The 22558-nt window shown below is 44.7% G+C and overlaps 1 protein-coding gene across 9 annotated transcripts in view; it reads right to left on the bottom strand.

Moving 5' to 3' along the window:
• Positions 1-9421: 9421 nt before the first annotated feature.
• The window catches only part of LOC139546365 (phospholipid-transporting ATPase IH-like), a 111335-nt gene continuing 98198 nt past the window's right edge, over positions 9422-22558 (bottom strand). Inside the window, exons 23-32 of one of the 9 annotated variants that reach the window (XR_011669206.1) lie at positions 22270-22329; positions 22045-22172; positions 21498-21633; positions 20580-20603; positions 13410-13475; positions 13104-13207; positions 12843-13008; positions 11745-11851; positions 10324-11608; positions 9422-9558 (exon numbers count right to left, since the gene is read on the bottom strand). Coding sequence is in view for 2 of the 9 variants with exons in the window: in XM_071354669.1 (XP_071210770.1) it covers positions 11774-11851; positions 12843-13008; positions 13104-13207; positions 13410-13475; positions 20580-20603; positions 21498-21633; positions 22045-22172; positions 22270-22329 (762 nt within the window). In the remaining 7 variants the exon portion in view is untranslated. The other 8 variants (XR_011669208.1, XR_011669209.1, XR_011669207.1 and 5 more) reach the window with 8 other exon arrangements.

Here is a 22558-nt window from a genome sequence, read left to right as displayed (position 1 = left end):
GGGAGGGAGACAGAGAGGGAAAGAGAGGGAGGGAGACAGAGAGGGGGAAAGAGACAGGGCGGTAGATAGAGAGGGAAATAGACAAGGCGGTAGATAGAGAGGGAAAGAGACAGGGAGTGAGACAGAGAGGGAAAGAGACAGGGAGTGAGACAGAGAGGGAAAGAGACAGGGAGTGAGACAGAGAGGGAAAGAGACAGGGAGTGAGACAGAGAGGGAAAGAGACAGGGAGGGAGACAGAGAGAGGGAAAGAGACAGGGAGGGAGACAGAGAGGGAAAGAGAGGGAGGGAGACCGGGAGAGGGAAAGAGACAGGGAGGGAGACAGAGAGAGGGAAAGAGACAGGGAGTGAGACAGAGAGAGGGAAAGAGACAGGGAGAGGGAAAGAGACAGGGAGGGAGACAGAGAGAGGGAAAGAGACAGGGAGTGAGACAGAGAGAGGGAAAGAGACAGGGAGAGGGAATGAGAGGGAGGGAGACAGAGAGGGAAAGAGACAGGGAGTGAGACAGAGAGAGGGAAAGAGACAGGGAGTGAGACATAGAGAGGGAAAGAGACAGGGAGTGAGACATAGAGAGGGAAAGAGACAGGGAGTGAGACAGAGAGAGGGAAAGAGAGGGAGGGAGACATGGAGAGGGAAAGAGACAGGGAGGGAGACAGAGAGAGGGAAAGAGACAGAGAGAGGGAAAGAGACAGGGAGTGAGACAGAGAGCGGGAAAGAGACAGGGAGTGAGACAGAGAGGGGGAAGGAGAGGGAGGGAGACAGGGAGAGGGAAATAAACAGGGAGGGAGACAGAGAGAGGGAAAGAGACAGGGAGTGAGACAGAGAGAGGGAAAGAGACAGGGAGGGAGACAGAGAGGGAAAGAGAGGGAGGGAGACCGGGAGAGGGAAAGAGACAGGGAGGGAGACAGAGAGAGGGAAAGAGACAGGGAGTGAGACAGAGAGGGAATGAGAGGGAGGGAGACAGAGAGGGAAAGAGAGGGAGGGAGACAGAGAGGGAAAGAGACAGGGAGTGAGACAGAGAGAGGGAAAGAGACAGGGAGTGAGACAGAGAGAGGGAAAGAGAGGGAGGGAGACAGAGAGAGGGAAAGAGAGGGAGGGAGACAGGGAGAGGGAAAGAGACAGGGAGTGAGACAGAGAGAGGGAAAGAGAGGGAGGGAGACATGGAGAGGGAAAGAGACAGGGAGTGAGACAGAGAGAGGGAAAGAGACAGGGAGTGAGACAGAGAGAGGGAAAGAGAGGGAGGGAGACAGAGAGAGGGAAAGAGAGGGAGGGAGACAGGGAGAGGGAAAGAGACAGGGAGTGAGACAGAGAGAGGGAAAGAGAGGGAGGGAGACAGAGAGGGAAAGAGAGGGAGGGAGACAGAGAGGGAAAGAGACAGGGAGTGAGACAGAGAGAGGGAAAGAGACAGGGAGTGAGACAGAGAGAGGGAAAGAGAGGGAGGGAGACAGAGAGAGGGAAAGAGAGGGAGGGAGACAGGGAGAGGGAAAGAGACAGGGAGTGAGACAGAGAGAGGGAAAGAGAGGGAGGGAGACAGAGAGGGAAAGAGACAGGGAGTGAGACAGAGAGAGGGAAAGAGACAGGGAGTGAGACAGAGAGAGGGAAAGAGACAGGGAGTGAGACAGAGAGAGGGAAAGAGAGGGAGGGAGACAGGAAGAGGGAAAGAGACAGGGAGGGAGACAGAGAGAGGGAAAGAGCCAGGGAGTGGGACAGAGAGAGGGAAAGAGACAGGGAGTGGGACAGAGAGAGGGAAAGAGACAGGGAGTGAGACAGAGAGGGGGAAGGAGAGGGAGGGAGACAGGGAGAGAGAAAGAGACAGGGAGTGAGACAGAGAGGGGGAAGGAGAGGGAGGGAGACAGAGATAGGGAAAGAGACAGTGAGGGAGACAAAGAGATGGAAAGAGACAGGGAGTGAGACAGGGAGAGGGAAAGAGACAGGGAGGGAGACAGAGAGAGGGAAAGAGACAGGGAGGGAGACAGAGAGAGGGAAAGAGACAGGGAGTGAGACAGAGAGAGGGAAAGAGACAGGGAGTGAGACAGAGAGAAGGAAGGAGAGGGAGGGAGACAGAGAGAGGGAAAGAGACAGGGAGTGAGACAGAGAGAGGGAAAGAGACAGGGAGTGAGACAGAGAGGGAAAGAGAGGGAGGGAGACAGGGTGGGGGAGGGGGGAGTAGAGAAAAGTTAAAGGGAGAAAAAGATAAAAGGTTTACATCCTCCTTATTAACAACATGATGATTCATTCTCTGGGGTTGTTTTCTAAACAGGCTCTGGGATTAGCTGTTCTCTATCACCACCAAGTGGCCACTTTGTGTCATTACAGCCCATTACTGCAGTGCAGAGACACAGGCCCCTTCAATTTAGCCAGGTCACCTATATCCTTCAATAAGAATGCAGATACTGTGACATATAGGAAGACAGGATGGAGTTCGACAAGCCGGTGTGTTTTATAATTTCTTTATTACAAGCAGAATGACATCACAGAGCTTTGCCCTCATTCGCTAAAGATAGGCAGGCAAAATGTCAACAGATGAACATATTTTAAAATCTTTGTATAAAAACAACCTTGAAAACTGCTCATGAATACAAACACTACTGTAGGTTTCTATGTGATACAGCATACTGTTTGCCTTTAGAGAGCACAGTATAGTAGTTGACGTTTCATTTCATTTGTGAGAGTAGCACAAGTTCAGAAGCAGTATGGTGAGAGCACTTGGAGCTGTACTGATAATGTGTTTATAAAAGAAGTGGACATTCTGGTCAGCGACAGTCACAGGGATGGTGTGTTTAACCAATGAGAGACAGAGACAGACAGACATCCAAAATATTCATTGACTAATCAAGTTATTTGGTCACTTTTTCTCACACTGTGATCTTGAGAACAGAAAATGTAATACAAAATAGTTTATGAGACGAGTGATGGGTGACTACATATAAATATAATCTCTGTGGGTGACTACATAGAAATATAATCTCTGTGGGTGACTACATAGAAATATAATCTCTGTGGGTGACTACATAGAAATATAATCTCTGTAGGTGACTACATAGAAATATAATCTCTGTAGGTGACTACATAGAAATATAATCTCTGTAGGTGACTACATAGAAATATAATCTCTGTGGGTGACTACATAGAAATATAATCTCTGTGGGTGACTACATAGAAATATAATCTCTGTGGGTGACTACATAGAAATAAAATCTCTGTAGGTGACTACATAGAAATATAATCTCTGTGGGTGACTACATAGAAATATAATCTCTGTAGGTGACTACATAGAAATATAATCTCTGTGGGTGACTACATAGAAATATAATCTCTGTGGGTGACTACATAGAAATATAATCTCTGTGGGTGACTACATAGAAATAAAATATCTGTAGGTGACTACATAGAAATATAATCTCTGTGCGTGACTACATAGAAATATAATCTCTGTAGGTGACTACATAGAAATATAATCTCTGTAGGTGACTACATAGAAATATAATCTCTGTGGGTGACTACATAGAAATATAATCTCTGTGCGTGACTACATAGAAATATAATCTCTGTGCGTGACTACATAGAAATATAATCTCTGTAGGTGACTACATAGAAATATAATCTCTGTGGGTGACTACATAGAAATATAATCTCTGTGGGTGACTACATAGAAATATAATCTCTGTGGGTGACTACATAGAAATATAATCTCTGTGGGTGACTACATAGAAATATAATCTCTGTGGGTGACTACATAGAAATAAAATCTCTGTGGGTGACTACATAGAAATATAATCTCTGTAGGTGACTACATAGAAATATAATCTGTGTGGGTGACTACATAGAAATATAATCTCTGTGGGTGACTACATAGAAATATAATCTCTGTGCGTGACTACATAGAAATATAATCTCTGTAGGTGACTACATAGAAATATAATCTCTGTAGGTGACTACATAGAAATATAATCTCTGTAGGTGACTACATAGAAATAAAATCTCTGTAGGTGACTACATAGAAATATAATCTCTGTAGGTGACTACATAGAAATATAATCTCTGTGGGTGACTACATAGAAATATAATCTCTGTAGGTGACTACATAGAAATATAATCTGTGTGGGTGACTACATAGAAATATAATCTCTGTGGGTGACTACATAGAAATATAATCTCTGTGCGTGACTACATAGAAATATAATCTCTGTAGGTGACTACATAGAAATATAATCTCTGTAGGTGACTACATAGAAATATAATCTCTGTAGGTGACTACATAGAAATAAAATCTCTGTAGGTGACTACATAGAAATATAATCTCTGTAGGTGACTACATAGAAATATAATCTCTGTGGGTGACTACATAGAAATATAATCTCTGTAGGTGACTACATAGAAATATAATCTGTGTGGGTGACTACATAGAAATATAATCTCTGTGGGTGACTACATAGAAATATAATCTCTGTGCGTGACTACATAGAAATATAATCTCTGTAGGTGACTACATAGAAATATAATCTCTGTAGGTGACTACATAGAAATATAATCTCTGTAGGTGACTACATAGAAATAAAATCTCTGTAGGTGACTACATAGAAATATAATCTCTGTAGGTGACTACATAGAAATATAATCTCTGTGGGTGACTACATAGAAATATAATCTCTGTAGGTGACTACATAGAAATATAATCTGTGTGGGTGACTACATAGAAATATAATCTCTGTGGGTGACTACATAGAAATATAATCTCTGTGCGTGACTACATAGAAATATAATCTCTGTAGGTGACTACATAGAAATATAATCTCTGTAGGTGACTACATAGAAATATAATCTCTGTAGGTGACTACATAGAAATAAAATCTCTGTAGGTGACTACATAGAAATATAATCTCTGTAGGTGACTACATAGAAATATAATCTCTGTGGGTGACTACATAGAAATATAATCTCTGTAGGTGACTACATAGAAATATAATCTCTGTGGGTGACTACATAGAAATATAATCTCTGTGGGTGACTACATAGAAATACAATCTCTGTAGGTGACTACATAGAAATATAATCTCTGTGGGTGACTAGCCTACTCATGAAAGTCAGGTCATTTACAGTAGCAGAAAGTGGGAGTCACTATCATCTAAAAGTCTTCAGAGTGTTTATTCTGTGGAAATACCTTTTCCTTTGGGTTGTTACAAAAACCAAAAGCAAAATTATAAATACATAGAGTTGAAATAAAATCTTCTTCCCTGGATAAAACACTAGCAAAAAAAAAATCAACAAAAATGTATAAAATTGATAAGATAACAATAATCAGAATCATTATCATAATAATGTGACAACATGATTTGACCTCCCATCCAATGATTTGACACATTAACACGAACAGTGAAAACTCTCCCCATAAGCAGCAGTGTGAATTTGTCCCAGCTACACTGTATTTAGACCAGCCTTTTGTAACGACAAAAACATCAAACCACCAGGCCAATTTTGATCATTTTCCCACAAATTCGTCTTTTGACCAATCACATCGGATCTAAAAAATATCTGATGTGATTGGTCAAAAGACCAATTCGTGGAAAAATGATCAGAATTGGGCTGGCTGTGTAAACGCAGCCTATGTCATGTCCGTTGGATGTCATGCATTCATGGTCTGATGTTTTTGTCGTTACAAAAGGCTGGCCTAAATACAGTGTAGCTGGGACAAATTCACACTGCTGCTTATGGGGAGAGTTTTCACTGTTTGTGTTACTGTGTCGAATCATCATGAAGTCCTCTTTACAGTGGGTCTGATACAATGGAGGCTGCTGAGGGGAGGATGGCTCATAATAATGTCCACAACGGAGTAAATGGAATAGTATCAAGCACATTTTTGTTCCATATGTATGGTACCATTCCTTTCACTCAATTCCAGCCATTATTATGAGCCATCCTCCCCTCAGCAGCCTCCATTGGTTTGATATATGACATTCATGATAACCCCTTAGAATCCATGTCAGTAAGCTCAACCAAATGGATCTAGTCATAAACAAATATAAAACCTGAACACTGAACTTTTAAAAAGCCCAAAAGGACAGAGTTGTGCCCTGTTGCAAAGACAACACGAGACACCATTTCTACTGTACAGAGACATTTGTTGTATGTGTCAGCACTCAGCAGACCAATGAACATACAAATATGCTTATGAATCCAATGACTTCCAGAGTCTCTCACTAACACCACAGATGTCACTATCACCACAGATGAGCTTTGGACAAAGGCAGATGTTTCACCTCAGACTTTTACATGTTAGAAATGGATGAATTCAACACCATCTACAATCATTTACATAGAGCATGTGGCGAACCAATCATATCATTTACATAGAGCATGTGGCGAACCAATCATATCATTTACATAGAGCATGTGGCGAACCAATCATATCATTTACATAGAGCATGTGGCGAACCAATCATATCATTTACATAGAGCATGTGGCGAACCAATCATATCATTTACATAGAGCATGTGGCGAACCAATCATATCATTTACATAGAGCATGTGGCGAACCAATCATATCATTTATATGACATTCTAGAAAGATGGATTTGATTGTGACTGCGCTGTTTGATTCAAGTCTTTGCATTCATTTTTTAAAATGTATTTCCCAAACCCCTAACACTGCCCCCCCCAAAATACATTTCTCCATTAGTTTAAGTTACATCCATACATGGTAAACAACCTGCATTCATAATATATACCACATAAAATACCTCAGTTCATAATCGAACAGATCTGAAAAGCCATAACCTGGTGCGATAAAGATATACCATTCTAGAGTACGAACAAGAACCTTAGCATAACAGAACACACACAGTCTTTAGACAACATAGCATAATGCAAGCAACACTGAATAATGAGCCATTAAAACATCCATGAAGAAACCCTATCAGTCTGTGTACAGGGCATAGATATAGGCCTGACCCAAACAGAGTGCTGTTACGGTGTATGGCCACATTGTATATTTAGTTGAAGTCGGAAGTTTACATACACCTTAGCCAAATACATTTAAACTCCGTTTTCACAATTCCTGACATTTAATCCCAGTAAAAATTCCCTGTCTTAGGTCAGTTAGGATCACCACTTTATTTTAAGAATGCGAAATGGCAGAATAATAGTAGAGAGAATTATTTATTTCAGCTTTGATTTCTTTCATCACATTCCCAGTGGGTCAGAAGTTTACATACACTCAATTAGTATTTGGTAGCATTGCCTTTAAATAGTTTAACTTGGGTCAAACGTTTCAGGTAGCCTTCCACAAGCTTCCCACAATACGTTGGGTGAATTTTGGCCCATTCCTCCTGACAGAGCTGGTGTAACTGAGTCAGGTTTGTAGGCCTCCTTGCTCGCACACGCTTTTTCAGCTCTGCCCAGAAATTTTCTATGGGATTGAGGTCAGGGCTTTGTGATGGCCACTCCAATACCTTGACTTTGTTGTCCTTAAGCCATTTTGCCACAACTTTGGAAGCATGATTGGGGATATTGTCCATTTGGAAGACCCATTTGCGACCAAGCTTTAACTTCCTGATTGATGTCTTGAGATGCTGCTTCAATATATCCACATAATTTTCCTGCCTCATGATGCCATCGATTTTGTGAAGTGCACCAGTCCCTCCTGCAGCTAAGCACCCCCACAACATGATGCTGCCACCCCCGTGCTTCACGGTTGGGATGGTGTTCTTCGGCTTGCAAGCGCTCCCCTTATTCCTCCAAACATAACGATGGTCATTATGGTAAACAGTTCTATTTTTGTTTCATCAGACCAGAGAACATTTCTCCAAAAAGTACAATCTTTGTCCCCATGTACAGTTGCAAACCGTAGTCTGACTTTTATTTATGGCAGTTTTGGAGCAGTGGCTTATTCCTTGCTGAGTGGCCTTTCAGGTTATGTCCATATTGGAGTCGTTTTACTGTGGATATAGATACTTTTGTACCCGTTTCCTCCAGCATCTTCACAAGTTCCTTTGCTGTTGTTCTGGGACTGATTTGCACTTTTCACACCAAAGTACGTTCATCTCTAGGAGACAGAACGCGTCTCCTTCCTGAGCGATTTGACGGCTGCGTGGTCCCATGGTGTTCATACTTGCATACTATTGTTTGTACAGATGAACGTGGTACCTTCAGGCGTTTGGAAATTGCTCCCAAGGATGAACCAGACTTGTGGAGGTCTACAAATTTTTTCTGAGGTCTTGGATGATTTCTTTTGATTTTCCCATGATGTCAAGCAAAGAGACACTGAGTTTGAAGTTAGGCCTTGAAATACATCCACAGGTACACCTCCAATTGACTCAAATTATGTCAATTATTCTATCAGAAGCTTCTAAAGCCATGACATCATTTTCTGGAATTTTCTGGAAGGCACAGTCAACTTAGTGTATGTAAACTTCTGACCCACTGGAATTGTGATACAGTGAAATAATCTGTCTGTAAACAATTGTTGGAAAAATGACTTGTGTCATGCACAAAGTAGATGTCCTAAACGACTTCCCAAAACTACAGTTTGTTAACAAGAAATTTGTGGAGTGGTTGAAAAACGAGTTTTACTGACTCCAACCTAAGTGTATGTAACCTTCCAGCTTCAACTGTATATACGCACGCACACACACACACACGTGCAGTGAAAAACAGATGTCTTTCTCCCCAGAACATTTTGCGAAGCAACTCCCATTATTTCAACAAAAGGAGTATATTTGAGAGACAGAGAAAAAGAAGAAAAAAAGAAGACAGAGACAGTGAATAAAATAGAACCAGAAAAGGCCAGTCCGTTTCATACACAACACAATTCCTTAGTGTAGAAGGGACGCACATTCAAATACAGAACACCTCCTTGTGTTCAGTGTTTAACACCACTGGTGTCAACGTTGGATTCAAGTATTTTTACATGGAGAATAGAGTAGCAGAACAGAGTAGAGGTGTGGACTGGACTGGGATCAGGATCAGACTGAAATGGATGGACATGACCAGTGGGAGGCAGATTGGGGGAGGGGTGTATCTGAATGGCTGACAATACACATGGTGAATTGTGTGAAGATGTTTCATGTTTTTCAGGATGTGTGAATTATTTTGCATATGTGTGTGTGTGTTTGCATTGTTTATGAGTGGAATACAAATCCTTCCACATCCATGGTAAGCTGTAGGTTTAGATCACATTGGTCTCTGTGTGTGTGCACATCGTTTTGTGAGCACATCGTTTTGTGTGTGTTCACACATTAGCCTGTGTGTGTGTGTGTGTGTGTGTGTGTGTGAGTGTGTCACACAAAGGTCTCTGGCCCCGGTGCGTAGTAGGCAAACCCAGCCCCTGAGAGGCGGAGCATGTAGGGGCTGAGGGTGCAGCGGTCTGCCCCGCCCCCATCAGTCCAGTGGGCCAATAGTAGTTTGTGGGGGAAGGACTCAGACCTGAGGAGTGGGAGGGGCTTCGGAACCCTGATATGGAGGTGGGAGGAGTCAGTGCTCTTCCGTTTGGAGGAAGGGCCAGAAGGGCATGAGAGCACGGGGGTCAACTCTGCTACACTGCCCTGCAACAGCTTGTCAACGTCCTGGAGAAGGAGGGAAGGAGAGAACGGAGAAAAACAGAGGGAGTGTTTAAATCACTGAAAATACCCTAGTCTGTTTCAGTCTGTTTCAGGTTGAACTCACATTCAGATGATCAGCATGCAATGAAAATGAAACGTTCACACACATGCTGTATTATCTTCTAACACCAGAGGTCAGTGTTCCTCATCCAAATGGCCACTAATGTTGCCTGATGTTTTATTCAATTCAGTGTACAGAATAATGATCAATGCCATTGTTTTCCCTGTGTGTTAAACTTTATCTCCATGTTTAAGATTCCAAATGTATTTATTTGTACAAAATTGCAGTGATATCATTGGCTCTGACCCCCGTGTTGGAATGGACAGTATGAGAGTGATCCAATAATAAGACAGAGCTCATCCACCTTACAGCAGCTCTCAGCAGGACAGAAGGAAAGACAGAAAATGCCTCTGTTGCACCCCAAGAGAGTTTACAATAGAGTACCAACCCAAGCAAGTCACCCTGACCCTCCAGACAAACCACCCGAAGAAAATCATGACAATCAAACCACCCAGACAGCCCCAAGCATTGCATTCCACAATTGTGATTCGTCCCAAGTGAGCAAGCCTCTCAGCACAGTAGAGCACCTAGCATCGGCGAAGACCCCCTAGCAGGAAATAAAATGCCCCCCAACTATCAGCACCCCTCCAGAACCACAGTACAACAGGCAGCCATATTAGCAGCATTGCCACTCTTGACATATTCTGTGGCCATTGGCGTTCAGTTACCGTAGCAACCCTAGTTCTCTGATGGGGAATGGTCTAGGGGCAGGCTGAGCAGGTAGTTAGGGTTGTGTGACATCATGGAGTCATAGGTCCTGGTAGCTTGCACCCCTCCACCTCGTCTGTCCTTCTCACAGGTCCTAGCAGGGCAAAGCATGTCTCTCTCACTGCCTCCACCTCCAACAGGACTGGCGTCCGGGGCAGAGGACACACTCCCCTCACACACCCCAGCAGCCTTCACCCTCTGTGGGCAAACAGTAGGGTGAGCAGGGGTCAGGAACCAGGAGGTTCTAAATAGAAGCCATGCGGTGAACCATTGAACTGTAACAAACTGTATGTGGCATGCAATGATAGCCCTTCAACTTCCCAGTGTCCTGCTGAGGATTACTCCAGTGTAGAAAACATAACATCAGTCCAAGTTAGCATTTGGATGGAATAACACATTCATGTACATTTTATACATCAATTTCCAGTAGATACATTTGAACAGCATCCATAGAGGAACATGAATAGAAGAGATGCTGAATATGGTACTGGGTGAGATTGTTAGGCTAGCAGGATGCTAACAGAAGGATCAAAATTAGTACAACCTGTTTTCAGCTGTAGCATGGTCAGCAGTAGCATATACAGCAGTGTGAATGATAGTATTGTCTGGTAATTGAGTTGAATTGTTTGAAATGGAAGCCCTGGATGGTGAGAGCCCTGGATGGTGAGAGACCTGGATGGTGAGAGACCTGGATGGTGAGAGCCCTGGATGGTGAGAGCCCTGGATGGTGAGAGCCCTGGATGGTGAGAGCCCTGGATGGTGAGAGCCCTGGGTGGTGAGAGCCCTGGGTGGTGAGAGCCCTGGATGGTGAGAGCCCTGGGTGGTGAGAGCCCTGGATGGTGAGAGCCCTGGATGGTGAGAGCCCTGGATGGTGAGAGCCCTGGATGGTGAGAGCCCTGGATGGTGAGAGCCCTGGATGGTGAGAGCCCTGGATGGTGAGAGACCTGGATGGTGAGAGACCTGGATGGTGAGAGCCCTGGATGGTGAGAGCCCTGGATGGTGAGAGACCTGGATGGTGAGAGACCTGGATGGTGAGAGACCTGGATGGTGAGAGCCCTGGATGGTGAGAGCCCTGGATGGTGAGAGCCCTGGATGGTGAGAGCCCTGGATGGTGAGAGACCTGGATGGTGAGAGACCTGGATGGTGAGAGACCTGGATGGTGAGAGCCCTGGATGGTGAGAGCCCTGGATGGTGAGAGACCTGGATGGTGAGAGACCTGGATGGTGAGAAACCTGGATGGGAACACTACAGTGATTGTGATTGATGTTTGAAAGTTGGGAGTTAATGTTGAAACACTGATTTAACTGAATGAAGGTGGACCACTGATGTAATTTTGACATTGGCACATGCCACCATGCACATAAAGTGTTTAAAAAGTCACCTCCTCCTCCTCTGCCGTCTCTCGGCCAATCAGAAACTCAATCTGCTATCGGACTGAGAAAGCACGAAGATGGTGGACGGCTCCACGGTAAGGCACGGTCGATTGGACTGTCGTTGCCCCAGGTAACGGGGTCAGAGGGCGGAGGTTACAGGAAGAGGAGTGGAGGAGGGAGACAGAGGGAGTGGTGGGGAGAGGAGAGAGATAGAAAGGGGGACGGTGGTGGGTTCAATTAGGAAGCAGAGCAGAGAGAGAGGGGAAGAGGAAAGAAATCCGTTAGATTTAGCTACAGATCCGTTTCCCAAATGTACATCTACAAAGCATTGGATAGGTATAAGCAATATGCTATGCTTCATCTTGCCTTCTGAGAGGCTGGGTGTAATCTTCACCATGTTGCTCACACCTATGCAACGGTGTCAGATCTACAGGAGTGCTAAGGGCAGGCTAAGGGTCTATTTGGAATTCAGCACTTGAATCACAGGAAGCAGGAAATTCAGCTAAGCAGTGACAGGAAGTAGTAATATCAGATGAAAGGAGGTCGACAGGAGTTTTTACAGTGTGGGTTAACACAGGGTCAATCTTTTAGGACATGGGTGTCAAACTAAATTTCCCAGCGGGCCGCATTTAGTCTTCACCAGACTGGAGGGCCGCATTTAGTCTTCACCAGACTGGAGGGCCGCATTTAGTCTTCACCAGACTGGTGGGCCGCATTTAGTCTTCACCAGACTGGAGGGCCGCATTTAGTCTTCACCAGACTGGAGGGCCGCATTTAGTCTTCACCAGACTGGTGGGCCGCATTTAGTCTTCACCAGACTGGTGGGCCGCATTTAGTCTTCACCAGACTGGTGGGCCGCATTTAAATTGGATTATATCCGGCCTTGAGATTGACACTTGTTTTAGGAGTTTTAGTACTGGGTCGTCTGGCATGTGAGAGGCAGCTATACCTGGATACTTTTGGTCAGTAGAGAAGGTATTTTTGATGTGATTATACATTTAGGTCTACATACTATCTACTGTACATATTGAGGGCCGCAATCAAATAACTCTTCAATTAACTGGTGCAGTCGTATATCCTGAGCTGTGGTCAAGTTGCGGTCCTACCTGTGCAAGATGGGTGGCGGTGGGCCACAGTGTTCTGCAGAGGACCTTCTTGACCACATCAGGCAGCAGGCTGACCATAATGAGCAGGATGATGCTGAGCCAGGCCGGACCGCTGGACAACATCTGCATGAACACATAGTACATCCTCTGGTAGTTCAGGAAAGGCCTGGAGGGAGAGGAGAGGATCTAGTTATTCTATATCTATGTTTAAGGGAAATTAATAGAGTTAGAACCAGTCAGTTGTAAGAATGAGAGGCCTACCAGATGATGCCTCCCCAGAGCAGAGAGAAGATGACATAGAAAAGCAGGGAGCCCCAGATGACAAAGTGGTTGATCCAGGTCCAGTGGTGTGTGTCCAAGGCAAGCTGCAACACACAGGATACACACACACACACGTTATCAATCAGTCCATAGTAACGCCTCCAGGGCTTACAGCTCTAACGAATGATGAGAAAGTCAATCAATTATCTCACAGACATATACATGCAAAGAGATTATTCAATCCACTATTATCAGATTCACTCAGTCTCTTACTCCTTCACACGGTGTAAACACACACACACACACCTTGAGCGTGACCGTGAACACCAGCACAGTAAAGACGAGAGTCCCGAAAGTCCAGTTCCCAAACATCTAGAGGAGAACAGAGAGCAGGAAGTCAGCCACATCTCACCAGGCACACATTTCATCCATCCTTTATACGCATTCGGAAAGTATTCAGACCCCTTGACTTTTTCCACATTTTGTTACAGCCTCATTCTAAAATGTATTGTATACATTTTCCCCCTCACAATACCCCATGACAGAGCAAAAACTGTTTTTTAGAACTGTTTGCAAAATTAAAAACTGAAATACTTTATTTACATAAACATTCAGATGTTTCTACAACTTGATTGGAGTCCAATTGTGGTAAATTCAATTGATTGGACATGATTTGGAAAGGCACACACCTGTCTATATAAAGTCCCACAGTTGACAGTATGTCAGAGCAAACACCAAGCCATGAGGTTGAAGGAATTGTCCGTAGAGCTCCGAGACAGGATTGTGTCGAGGCAACGATCTGGGGAAGGGTACCAAAACATTTCTGCAGCATTGAAGGTCCCTAAGAACACAGTGGCAAACTGAGCAATCGGGGGAGAAGGGCCTTGGTCAGGGAGGTGACCATGAAACCGATGATCCCAGAGCTCCAGAGTTCCTCTGTGGAGATGGGAGAACCTTCCAGAAGGACAACCATTTCTGCAGCACTCCAGCAATCAGGACTTTATGGTAGAGTGACCAGGCGGAAGACTCTCCTCAGTAAAAGGCACATGACAGCCCACTTGGAGTTTGCCAAAAGGCACAAAAAGGAGTCTCAGACCATGAGAAACAAGATTCTCTGGTCTGATGAAACCAAGATTGAACTCTTTGGCCTGAATGCCAAGCAACTCTGGAGGAAACCTGGCACCATCCCTACGGTGAAGCATGGTGGTGGTAGCATCATGCTGTGGGGATGTTTTTCAGCAGCAGGGACTGGGAGACTAGTCAGGATCGAGGGAAAGATGAACGGAGCAAAGTACAAAGAGATCCTTGATGAAAACCTGCTCCAGAGCGCTCAGGACCTCAGACTGGGGCGAAGGTTCACTTTACAACAGGACAACGACCTTAAGCACACAGCCAAGACAACGTAGGAGTGGCTTCGAGACAAGTCTCTGAATTGCCTTGAGTGGCCCAGCTAGAGCCCAGACTTGAACCCGATCGAACATCTCTGGAGAGACCTGACGATAGCTGTGCAGCGACGTTCCCCATCCAACCTGACAGCTTGAGAGGATCTACAGAGAAGAATGGGAGAAACTCCCCAAATACAGGTGTGCAAAGCTTGTAGCTTCATACCCAAGAAGACTCGAGGCTGTAATTGCTGCCAAAAGTGCTTCAAGAAAGTACTGAGTAAAGGGTCTGAATACTTATGTAAATGTGATATTTCCGTTTGTCATTGTCACGTATTTCTTTGTCATTGTGGGGTATTGTGTGTAGGGGTAATTTAATCAATTTTAGAATAAGGCTGTAACATAACCAAATGTGGAAAAAGTCAAGGGGTCAACACCATCATTGATCATCTGTTGAAACCATTGACTTGTATAAATATCAGCTGAAACTATTCACAGCGATATGAGCACAGAGCACTGTGATTACTTCATTTAAACCTGTGTTGTAGTTGATTCTAAACGCACGTAAACGCCGTTCACACATCTTTTACATTTTCCGCGAGCGTCTACCCACCTTTTGTGGCTAAATGCATTTAAGAATAGGTAACATTACTTTACTTACCATGAACGGCGATCAGCTTTTACCCATATATTCTTTACCACTACATCACTGATTACAATCCTAAACCCTATAGTGTTTGATGCTGCAACAAGCTACGTCCATTTCACCTGTATTTCACCTGGTCTTTTACTGATGTATGGCATCCCATTCATGTAGGTCTCATATTAAGCTAATTATGGTAAATAACCTTGAAACTTGAGAGCAAAAGCAGGATGCCAAATATATAAATATATACATATATAAATATAGAGTAAAAAATAGAGCAAATCTACTCTGCATTTTTTCATTAGCCATCTCCCGCGCTTTCTCTCTCTCTGATGCAAAAATGGATCTCGTGCTCTTTGAGGATGTGTTCTCTACTCACAGATGACAAAAAACTGCCATCAGGAAGGAACAGATGGAAGAGGAGGAGGAGAAAGAGACAGGGAGAGAGATGGAGAGCAAGAGAGAAATATGAAGGGAGAGGTAGAGTGAGAGATGGAGAGCAAGAGAGAAATATGAAGGGAGAGGTAGAGTGAGAGATGGAGAGCAAGAGAGAAATATGAAGGGAGAGGTAGAGGGAGAGATGGAGAGCAAGAGAGAAATATGAAGGGAGAGGTAGAGGGAGAGATGGAGAGCAAGAGAGAAATATGAAGGGAGAGGTAGAGTGAGAGATGGAGAGCAAGAGAGAAATATGAAGGGAGAGGTAGAGTGAGAGATGGAGAGCAAGAGAGAAATATGAAGGGAGAGGTAGAGTGAGAGATGGAGAGCAAGAGAGAAATATGAAGGGAGAGGTAGAGTGAGAGATGGAGAGCAAGAGAGAAATATGAAGGGAGAGGTAGAGTGAGAGATGGAGAGCAAGAGAGAAATATGAAGGGAGAGGTAGAGTGAGAGATGGAGAGCAAGAGAGAAATATGAAGGGAGAGGTAGAGTGAGAGATGGAGAGCAAGAGAGAAATATGAAGGGAGAGGTACAGTGAGAGATGGAGAGCAAGAGAGAAATATGAAGGGAGAGGTAGAGTGAGAGATGGAGAGCAAGAGAGAAATATGAAGGGAGAGGTAGAGTGAGAGATGGAGAGCAAGAGAGAAATATGAAGGGAGAGGTAGAGTGAGAGATGGAGAGCAAGAGAGAAATATGAAGGGAGAGGTAGAGTGAGAGATGGAGAGCAAGAGAGAAATATGAAGGGATAGGTAGAGTGAGAGATGGAGAGCAAGAGAGAAATATGAAGGGAGAGGTAGAGTGAGAGATGGAGAGCAAGAGAGAAATATGAAGGGAGAGGTAGAGTGAGAGATGGAGAGCAAGAGAGAAATATGAAGGGAGAGGTAGAGTGAGAGATGGAGAGCAAGAGAGAAATATGAAGGGAGAGGTAGAGTGAGAGATGGAGAGCAAGAGAGAAATATGAAGGGAGAGGTAGAGTGAGAGATGGAGAGCAAGAGAGAAATATGAAGGGAGAGGTAGAGTGAGAGATGGAGAGCAAGAGAGAAATATGAAGGGAGAGGTAGAGTGAGAGATGGAGAGCAAGAGAGAAATATGAAGGGAGAGGTAGAGTGAGAGATGGAGAGCAAGAGAGAAATATGAAGGGAGAGGTAGAGTGAGAGATGGAGAGCAAGAGAGAAATATGAAGGGAGAGGTAGAGTGAGAGATGGAGAGCAAGAGAGAAATATGAAGGGAGAGGTAGAGTGAGAGATGGAAAGCAAGAGAGAAATATGAAGGGAGAGGTAGAGTGAGAGATGGAGAGCAAGAGAGAAATATGAAGGGAGAGGTAGAGTGAGAGATGGAGAGCAAGAGAGAAATATGAAGGGAGAGGTAGAGTGAGAGATGGAGAGCAAGAGAGAAATATGAAGGGAGAGGTAGAGTGAGAGATGGAGAGCAAGAGAGAAATATGAAGGGAGAGGTAGAGTGAGAGATGGAGAGCAAGAGAGAAATATGAAGGGAGAGGTAGAGTGAGAGATGGAGAGCAAGAGAGAAATATGAAGGGAGAGGTAGAGTGAGAGATGGAGAGCAAGAGAGAAATATGAAGGGAGAGGTAGAGTGAGAGATGGAGAGCAAGAGAGAAATATGAAGGGAGAGGTAGAGTGAGAGATGGAGAGCAAGAGAGAAATATGAAGGGAGAGGTAGAGTGAGAGATGGAGAGCAAGAGAGAAATATGAAGGGAGAGGTAGAGTGAGAGATGGAGAGCAAGAGAGAAATATGAAGGGAGAGGTAGAGTGAGAGATGGAGAGCAAGAGAGAAATATGAAGGGAGAGGTAGAGTGAGAGATGGAGAGCAAGAGAGAAATATGAAGGGAGAGGTAGAGTGAGAGATGGAGAGCAAGAGAGAAATATGAAGGGAGAGGTAGAGTGAGAGATGGAGAGCAAGAGAGAAATATGAAGGGAGAGGTAGAGTGAGAGATGGAGAGCAAGAGAGAAATATGAAGGGAGAGGTAGAGTGAGAGATGGAGAGCAAGAGAGAAATATGAAGGGAGAGGTAGAGTGAGAGATGGAGAGCAAGAGAGAAATATGAAGGGAGAGGTAGAGTGAGAGATGGAGAGCAAGAGAGAAATATGAAGGGAGAGGTAGAGTGAGAGATGGAGAGCAAGAGAGAAATATGAAGGGAGAGGTAGAGTGAGAGATGGAGAGCAAGAGAGAAATATGAAGGGAGAGGTAGAGTGAGAGACGGAGAGCAAGAGAGAAATATGAAGGGAGAGGTAGAGTGAGAGATGGAGAGCAAGAGAGAAATATGAAGGGAGAGGTAGAGTGAGAGATGGAGAGCAAGAGAGAAATATGAAGGGAGAGGTAGAGTGAGAGACGGAGAGCAAGAGAGAAATATGAAGGGAGAGGTAGAGTGAGAGATGGAGAGCAAGAGAGAAATATGAAGGGAGAGGTAGAGTGAGAGATGGAGAGCAAGAGAGAAATATGAAGGGAGAGGTAGAGTGAGAGATGGAGAGCAAGAGAGAAATATGAAGGGAGAGGTAGAGTGAGAGATGGAGAGCAAGAGAGAAATATGAAGGGAGAGGTAGAGTGAGAGATGGAGAGCAAGAGAGAAATATGAAGGGAGAGGTAGAGTGAGAGATGGAGAGCAAGAGAGAAATATGAAGGGAGAGGTAGAGTGAGAGATGGAGAGCAAGAGAGAAATATGAAGGGAGAGGTAGAGTGAGAGATGGAGAGCAAGAGAGAAATATGAAGGGATAGGTAGAGTGAGAGATGGAGAGCAAGAGAGAAATATGAAGGGAGAGGTAGAGTGAGAGATGGAGAGCAAGAGAGAAATATGAAGGGAGAGGTAGAGTGAGAGATGGAGAGCAAGAGAGAAATATGAAGGGAGAGGTAGAGTGAGAGATGGAGAGCAAGAGAGAAATATGAAGGGAGAGGTAGAGTGAGAGATGGAGAGCAAGAGAGAAATATGAAGGGAGAGGTAGAGTGAGAGATGGAGAGCAAGAGAGAAATATGAAGGGAGAGGTAGAGTGAGAGATGGAAAGCAAGAGAGAAATATGAAGGGAGAGGTAGAGTGAGAGATGGAGAGCAAGAGAGAAATATGAAGGGAGAGGTAGAGTGAGAGATGGAAAGCAAGAGAGAAATATGAAGGGAGAGGTAGAGTGAGAGATGGAGAGCAAGAGAGAAATATGAAGGGAGAGGTAGAGTGAGAGATGGAGAGCAAGAGAGAAATATGAAGGGAGAGGTAGAGTGAGAGATGGAGAGCAAGAGAGAAATATGAAGGGAGAGGTAGAGTGAGAGATGGAGAGCGGGGGGTAGAAGGAGGATAGTGGAAGGCAGTTGGAACCTCCATGTTCTCATCCCTGACTACCCCTCCTCCTCTAACATCAGCCATCTCTCAATTCACACCCTGGCCTAATCAACACATGTACACTAGAAATACATCTCTCTACACTAGAAATACATCTCTCTACACTAGAAATACATCTCTCTATACACAAGAAATACATCTCTCTATACACAAGAAATACATCTCTCTACAAATGCCTAGAGAGTTTTCAGCTATACTTTTCGTGGCAGTTTATTTACCACCACAGACAGATGCTGGCACTAAGACTGCACTCAGTCAGCTGTATAAGGAAATAAGCAAACAGGAAACCACTCACCCAGAGGCGGCACTCCTAGTGGCCGGAGACTTTAATGCAGGGAAACTTAAATCAGTTCTACCAAATCTCTATCAACATGTTAAATGTGCAACCAGAGGGAAAAAAATTCTAGATCACCTGTACTCCACACACAGAGACGCATACAAAGCTCTCCCTCGCCCACCATTTGGCAAATCCGATCACAACTCTATCCTCCGGATTCCTGCTTACAAGCAAAAATACGTACAAACCCCAACCAGAAGCCATGGATTACAGGCAACATCCGCACTGAGCTAAAGGGTAGAGCTGCCGCTTTCTGCTATGCCCTGCGACGAACCATCAAACAGGCAAAGCGTCAATACAGGGCTAAGATTGAATCCTACTACACCGGCTCCGACGCTCGTCTTATGTGACAGGGCTTGCAAACTACTACAGACTACAAAGGGAAGCACAGCCGCGAGCTGCCCAGGGACACGAGCCTACCAGACGAGCTAAATCACTTCTATACTCGCGTCGAAGCAAGCAACACTGAGGCATGCATGAGAGCATCAGCTGTTCCGGACGACTGTGTGATCACGCTCTCTGTTGCCGACGTGAGTAAGACCTTTAAACAGGTCAAAATACACAAGGCTGCAGGGCCAGACATGCTCCGGGCATGTGCTGACCAACTGGCAACCGGACATTGGCTAACCGGGCTATCTGCATTGTGTCCCGCCACCCACTAACCGGTGTCTGTATGTAGCCTCGCTACTTTTATAGCCTCGATACTGTATATAGCCTGTCTTTTTACTGTTGTTTTTATTTCTTTACTTACCTATTGTTCACCTAATACCTTTTTTCACTATTGGTTAGAGCCTGTAAGTAAGCATTTCACTGTAAGGTCCACACCTGTTGTATTCGGCGCACGTGACAAATAAACTTTGATTTGAAATGCTAGAAATACATCTCTCTACAAATACAGAAACGTAGTTAGGGTGAGAGATCACCCTCCAAGACAGTGCAGCTAGAATGAATCCATGTTATTAAAACAGCAGAGAGACCGCTTTTTTCACAAAATGTATTCTATGTACTACTACACACACACACACACATTTCTCACATGCACAGACACACACACACAGGTTATTTTAAGTCTACTACCAGGACAACACATAAGGATGTGGGGGAGAGACTAGTGTATATTAGTAGAGTGGAGCTGCTGACGTCAGGTGTTGGGCTGGGTAGAGAGGCCTGTGGTACCTAACTACACAGCGGAGGGAGGATGCATGGATCAATGTTTTGGGATGAAACGGTAAAACTCAAAGCTAAACTCATAACTAAAAATGAACAGAAGTTAAAAGCACATGATAGACAGAGACAGACACAGAGAGAGACAGACAGAGAGAGAGAGAGAGGCTTACCATCTGTGTGTTGGTGGTCATAAGCTGAGGAACAGGAAGAAAAGCAAAATAAAGAGAGAAGCAGCAGAGGAGGAAGAAGAGAAGAAGAAGAAGCAGAGAAGAGGAAGAAGAGAAGAAGAAGAAGCAGAGAGGAGGAAGAAGAGAAGAAGAAGAAGCAGAGAGGAGGAAGAAGAGAAGAAGAAGAAGCAGAGAGGAGGAAGAAGAGAAGAAGAAGAAGCAGAGAGGAGGAAGAAGAGAAGAAGAAGAAGCAGAGAGGAGGAAGAAGAGAAGAAGAAGAAGCAGAGAGGAGGAAGAAGAGAAGAAGAAGAAGCAGAGAGGAGGAAGAAGAGAAGAAGAAGAAGCAGAGAGGAGGAAGAAGAGAAGAAGAAGCAGAGAGGAGGAAGAAGAGAAGAAAAAGCAGAGAGGAGGAAGAAGAGAGAAAATAATCAGGACATAGAATAAATTAATTCCAGGATGTTTCAACTTAAAGAGAAAAAACAGGACCAAAGGCAACAGTTAATATGACATAAATCAACAGTGCAGAGAAAGATGCTATAGCATTGTCCATATGAATGGAATCCTGATGGTTGCCAAGCTAAAGAGGACCACTGAGACCCCGAACACAACTAAACCACAACCTGACCATAACTTACCCATAGATAACCAGAACCTGACCACATTGTCTTACTCTGGTGTTATGGGACAATCACATGGAGATGGGTGTTCTAGAAACCATCACTATGGTGACTCTCAAATGGAATCCTTTGACCTACACACAGTGCACCTCTTCTGACTAGAGCCAAACGGGGTGTTGTTGAATCAAGCTAATGGTCAATGCTTATGACTTGGTGTTGGTCATCTGATCCTAGATCTGTAGTTGGGGGCAACTTGTCAACTGGTCCTTGACAGTTGTCCGTGGAGGTGGTTGCTGGGTCTCACCTGTCCGTTGCTAGTGAAGGTGGTGTTGTCGAACAGGAAGTAGGCACCAAAAAAGAAGATACAGGCGTCAAATAAGCCCAGGCATGTCCAGTACAGGAACACGGGCCAGCGCAGGAGAGAGTTCTTAGTTATGTCCCTGGGAGAAGGTGAGAGAGGAGGCGTAGAGAGAGGGAGCGAGAGGGAGAAAGAGAGGGGTAGGGGTGAGAGGGGGGAGAGAGGGAGAAAGAAAGGGGGGAGGGAAGCGAGAGGGAGAGCGAGAGAGATTGTGAGAGGAGGGGTAGAGAGAGAGAGAGAGATAGCGAGATCGAGAGAGATCGAGAGATCGATCGATCGAGAGAGAAGAGAATGGGGGGAGAGAGAGAGAGAGAGAGAGAAGAGAGAGGGGGAATGGGGGAGAGAGAGATAATGAGGGAGAGAGAGCGAGGGGGAGGGAGAGAGAGAGAGAGCGAGGGGGAGGGAGGGAGATCAAAGTAAAATTGTTAAACAAAACCTGTGAATTACGTTGACTTTCAAATAAGTGTTCATTTGGGTGGGATGTTCCTCTGACCTGTACAGAGTGGGGTCTCTCTTCAGTGTCTCTATGCTGATGTGTTTCTCTATGAGGCTGTAGAGGAGAATGGGCAGGGAGGTGAAGCTGATGTTGTACAGCGTCAGGTAGGCTGTGTCGTACAGGGGCTTTACGGGGACACACAGAGCACAGTCAGTAATATACAGACTACACATGACCAAACAGGCAACCATGAGGTCATTTGGGTTGATTCTGAGCACCAACCTGCTGAGAGAATCCACAGAAGAACTGATAGAGGAACTGAGGGAAGATGAAGCACACATTCTGGAGAGAGAGAGAGGGGGGCAGAAGCAAAGTGAGAAAGTAAGGACTAAACATTGTTCATCAGTCTATACTGACTCAGCTACTTGCAGCGTAGAGCCTGGAGATTTGTGCTGTCCTGGGCCAGCTACCAGACTGGGGTGGTGTCGAGCCCCCAAGTTGTGTAATTCATTACTAAAGAATTGCAACGTGATCTCAGTAAAAGCTCAGTATTAGTGTCAGTAGTAAAGCC

The sequence above is a fragment of the Salvelinus alpinus genome, chromosome 20 (genome assembly GCF_045679555.1).
Source record: "Salvelinus alpinus chromosome 20, SLU_Salpinus.1, whole genome shotgun sequence".
NCBI lineage: Eukaryota > Metazoa > Chordata > Actinopteri > Salmoniformes > Salmonidae > Salvelinus > Salvelinus alpinus.
Note: the sequence above shows the minus strand (reverse complement) of the source record. Positions and strands in the feature narration are given on the sequence as shown.